The sequence below is a fragment of the Oratosquilla oratoria genome, chromosome 6 (genome assembly GCF_046742065.1).
Source record: "Oratosquilla oratoria isolate Oo_2021 chromosome 6, ASM4674206v1, whole genome shotgun sequence".
In the NCBI taxonomy this organism is placed as follows: Eukaryota; Metazoa; Arthropoda; class Malacostraca; order Stomatopoda; family Squillidae; genus Oratosquilla; species Oratosquilla oratoria.
Window position 1 is genome coordinate 10,894,901 of NC_134782.1, and position 5,000 is coordinate 10,899,900.

General features: G+C 40.1%; 1 protein-coding gene across 1 annotated transcript in view; it reads left to right on the forward strand.

The window, feature by feature from the left end:
• Nucleotides 1-5,000, forward strand: part of LOC143026289 (proton-coupled amino acid transporter 1-like) — a 73,669-nt gene that overhangs the window by 17,240 nt on the left and 51,429 nt on the right. The window contains exon 2 of the mRNA XM_076186418.1: nt 2,758-2,819. Coding sequence (XP_076042533.1) covers nt 2,808-2,819 — 12 coding nt within the window. The 5' untranslated portion in view covers nt 2,758-2,807. The remainder of the gene's footprint in view (nt 1-2,757; nt 2,820-5,000) is intronic.

Here is a 5,000-nt window from a genome sequence, read left to right on the forward strand (position 1 = left end):
GTTTTATTTTGCAGTAGAAGCTTTTTCCAATCACGCAGAGCATGCTTACGCACTAGTTACACAATAAATTTGATTGCGTGAGAGTGTAATCTCGTAAAAAAAAAATTGTGTGAATATTTGTGTTTCTTATTTATTTATTTTTTGTCATAATGCCTCCTAGGAAGATAAAGCAAATATGGAAGGCCAAAGGATCATATTGCCATGCCTGTTCTGTCCTTACAGGGAAATATGAGAAGAATAAGATCACTAAAGAAAAATTGAGAGCTAAACTGGACAATCACAAAAAGAAAAATCTATGTAAGAAAAATTTCCCTGGGCCATCAGCTAGCACGGAACCTGAGTGTGCTTTGAGAATGTGGAAGCGGTCAAGTGACATGAAGGTTAGATGCACGACTATGGTTAGTGATGGGGACTCCAGTACATACAAGGCCCTTATACAGTTGAATGGTGATGAAAGCCCCTATGGCAAAAAGCATCCTGTAATAAAGGAAGAATGCAATAATCATTTGCATAAAAGAATGGGAAAGCGGCTGCTGACTCTCAAGCAACAGAGGAGAGAAAAATAAGTAACAAAGACAGGAAAAGTTCAATTTAGGTCAGTGATGACCCTGCCAGAATCTGTTATCAAACGTTTGCAACAATACTACCTGAATGCAGTCAACAGGCAAATTGGTGGTAATTGGGAGGAGCTAAAACTTGACATAATGGCAACTTTTTATCATTGTATAAGCACAAATGAGTTGCCACAACATGATCTTTGTCCAGAATCATGGTGTTTTTACAAGAAAAAGACAGCAGCAGGGGAAACCTTTGATCATAAGGCAATGAAAGTTGCCATTCGAGTCAGTCAGGAAGAACAAGACCTGATTAAAAGTGTGTATGAAGACCTAACAAGAAAAGATCTTCTAGAAAAGTGTCTCAAAGGCAAAACACAAAATCCTAATAAAAGTTTGCATGCCAAGCTCTGGGGAAAGTGTTCCAAGTCAAAGTTCGCTGGACTGGACAAATTGGTTTTTGCTGCACAGGTAACAGTCTTGCAACATAACTTTGGTTATGAAGAAGGCTCTGTTTTGTCATTAATAGGACTCGCATCAACAGCTGACACACTCAAAAGTGACAGCTTCTTTGAAAGGAGGAGGTCAACCCCAGTGCCACCCAAGAAGAGGAAGCAAGGTGCCACTGCCAAGCCCTCAAAGGATTATGATCCTGATGGCTTTTAATTCAAAACCCAACGACATGAGTCTGGTGGTGCCAGATGATACCCTTTTATTATGCATGACTATATTTTTATTATAGTCATGACCAGACTTTTATTATATTCATGTATAGATAGTATCCTGACACCAGAAGGTGGTGGGAGGGGACTGGGTACCAGCAATTGCCTGCAGTGGTGGTGACTGGTGAGTACAAAACATATTTATATTACTAAATTATCATGTATTTCTTGTTTCTGAAGTTTACAGAGCATAGAAAACATGATGATACACAAAAGAAAAAATATCAGGGATAGGCTTTGTTAGAAATAAAAAAAGTATAACATATTTTAAACTTTGACAGCGATTTCCCGAAAAAACAGTTTTTAAGACTTTAAAGCAATAGATCTCAGCTATTTTTCAAGATACACCGTATTTGAAAAAGATAATATAATTCTAAAGGCTCTGTCTAAAAATTTGAAAATAGGGAATTTTTATTTTTTGTGTCTTAAGTTGGCAAATGGCAGTTTTTTTTTCAAAATTTTGAGTTTTTTCATGTGAATTTGAAAAAAAATTAAACAAGACAAAAATAATATAAAAAATCTGTATTGACAAAGACATTATTTAAAACCCATACATTTCAGGTTCTAAATTTGAAATTTATGTGATATACAGTTTTTGAGATCTATAACTTTGAAAACAACAAAAAAGGTCAAAAAAGGACAAAAATTACCATAACTCAAAAAGTTAAATGACAAAAGTAATAAAAATTTGCCAAAATGTTCACCGGAGAACATTTATAATATGGTACAAATTTCATTGAAATCCAATGATAAAAAAGAAAACCCCCAAATTCTCCCCTCAACCCTTGATGGCACCACCTGCCAGTAGTTTTGTGACTCAATGGTGTGGTGGTTTCGTGCTCGACTACCAATTCAGTGATTAGAGTTCAAATCCCGGCCAGGGTTGAAAATACCACCATTGCTGTACTGCGAGCTGGTACTCCAACTCTGGTGGTCAAGGAGTTGTGTGTGATTCACCTTCGTATTTGGATCAAGTGTTGGATTCGTGATCGACAGTTATTTCCCTCACGGAAGAGAACTCAGAGCTCGTATGACCGAGTGTGTGTGTGTGTGTGTGTGTGTGTGTGTGTGTGTGTGTGTGTGTGTGTGTGTGTGTGTGTGTGTGTGTGTGTGTGTGTGTCTAAGGTCACAACATTATCCGTAGATCAGGCTACATATGAATTCTGAGCTCTCATCTAGAAGGTTATTAGCTGTCAATCACGAGTCCAACATGTGGTTCAACGTGACTGGACGGAAGAGATTGAGCTTAGGGATCCTCAACATTGACAATGGCATTTCATGTGCTATTTCATTGACCTAGATTTCCCTAAACATCTTTCTAGAATATTTTGTATTATCGGATTTTTTTTATACGTATTCATTGTCCGTGTTTCTCTGTAGTTTTTTTGTTTTTTTTTGTATCTTAATTTACTTATTTTTTCATTTATGAATATATTTATTTATTTACTAATTCATTTACCTATTTACTCATTTTTCTTTAGGTGTCTTGTTGTCTTGAAAATCTTCAAGAGGAGATTCTACCCACGTCACCATGAAGACCGATGTAAGTACATCTCCAATCTGTCTATTTATTTGTTGATGTCAAACATCGTCCGCTCTGCGGGGCGGCTAATCATGATAACACTTATCAAAGTTTGGGGACGTATTACCCAATGCCCTTCCTGGCGTTACGCGTTGACCTTAGCGGGATTAGAACCTCCTAATTGTAGTACACAGGAAAGAAGCAACGCTCGTAGGTCCTTTTGCCTACGCTTCAATTTATCTTACCTAGTTTCAAATTCATGTAGTTCCGATTTGGTCCATGTCCTTAATTTACAATCATCATACTTGAATATGAATCCATGTATATAAGACTTTAAACTCTGAGACCCTCTGGTTGGGGAAAATGGAACGAGATAGTTCTTCAGACAGGAGGATTCTTGGCTTGAAGAATTCAAAGGCCTCGAGTTCACAGTCCCTCTTGTTCAGATTCGCTCTCTCGCTCTCTTGCTCTCTTGCTCTCGCGTTCTCCCTCTGACTCTCCTTCTTGCGCTTTTGGTCTTACACATTTGCTTTCTCTATCTCTATCTTCTTTTTCTATTTTTCTCTCTATCGTTCTAGCTTTTGAGTACTTGCACTTTCTTTCGCGCTTTCTCTTTCTCTGTCTCTCTCTGTCTCTCTCTCTCTCTCTCTCTCTCTCTCTCTCTCTCTCTCTCTCTCTCTCTCTCTCTCTCACACACACACACACAACACACAAACATACACAAACACAACGATGCACTCCCTCCTCCCTCTTTCTCTTTCTCTTTCTCTCTCTCTCTCTTTCTCTTTCTCTTTCTCTCTCATACACACACACATACACACACACATACACACACACACACACACACACACACACACACACACACACACACACACACACACACACACACACACACACAGATAAACGCATACTATGAAATAGATAACCACAGAAACGCGCACAGGTAAGCACATACTCATCCGTTGTGTCCGTGTGTGTGCGCGTGTATATGTATGTGAATGTATTTGTTATGTGTGCATGTATGTGTGCGTGTGTATGTGTATGTATTTGCGTTTATATGTAGACGAGTATGTCTGTGCGTGTGAGCCCGTTTGTGTGCACTTATCTAATTATAGTATATAGGAAAGGAGCAACGCTCGTGGGGTTCCGTCCCCTACTCCCCAGTTTGTCGTACCAAGACTCAAATTCATGTCCAGTTACAATTCGGTTAAATATCCTTATTTTTCGGTTATCATGTTTAGACTTGAATCCATGTGTGCGGATAGGTGTGTGTGTGTGTGTGTGTGTGTGTGTGTGTGTGCATTCACCTTGGTCTTTGGATCACGTGCTGGACTCGTGTTCGACAGCTATTTCCCTTCCGGAAGAGACCTCAGAGCTCATATAATTATGACCGATCTATGGGTAAGGCTGTGACCTTACACGCACACACACACCCAACTTCCCGCCCACAAGAGTTGGCGTAACGACTCGCAGCGCAGTGAATATGAAATTATTTCAACCCTGGGCGGGATTCGAACCCGGACCGCCGTAGTGGCAGCCGAGAACTCCACCGCTGCGCCACGAGTCGTGTATGTGTGTATGTGTGTGTGTGTGTGTGTGTGTGTGTGTGTGTGTGTGTGTGTGTGTGTGTGTGTGTGTGTGTGTGTGTGTGTGTGTGCCACACATCCATATTTTAAATAAATGTGTCAATTATAAACAGCTCATTGGCAAGGATAGCTGACCTCCATGCAGGAAGACTGCACAGAGACTAAAACGTTACAAAAGAACAAATAACAAATGTGCCATGCATGACACCTAGCGTCTCCAACAGTGAACGACGAATAGAGTTAGTAGAAGCCTAAACCCTGATAAAAGCGAAATAGAAGATAGATAAGAAAGATTAAGGAATCGATCTTAAAGCAGCTTCCGAGGACACTATTGCCCGGTAAGACTCAGATATGCGCAATCACGACAGAATGTCTAGCCACAAAAGCACACATCCACAAAAGCATACACCTACATGAATGCACAATCACACACAAGTAAGCATTCACATAAGCACATGAATATGGAGACACACACACACACACACACACACACACACACACACACACACACACACACACACACACACACACACACACACACACACACACACACACACACACACACACACACACACACACACACACACACACACACACACACACACACACACACACA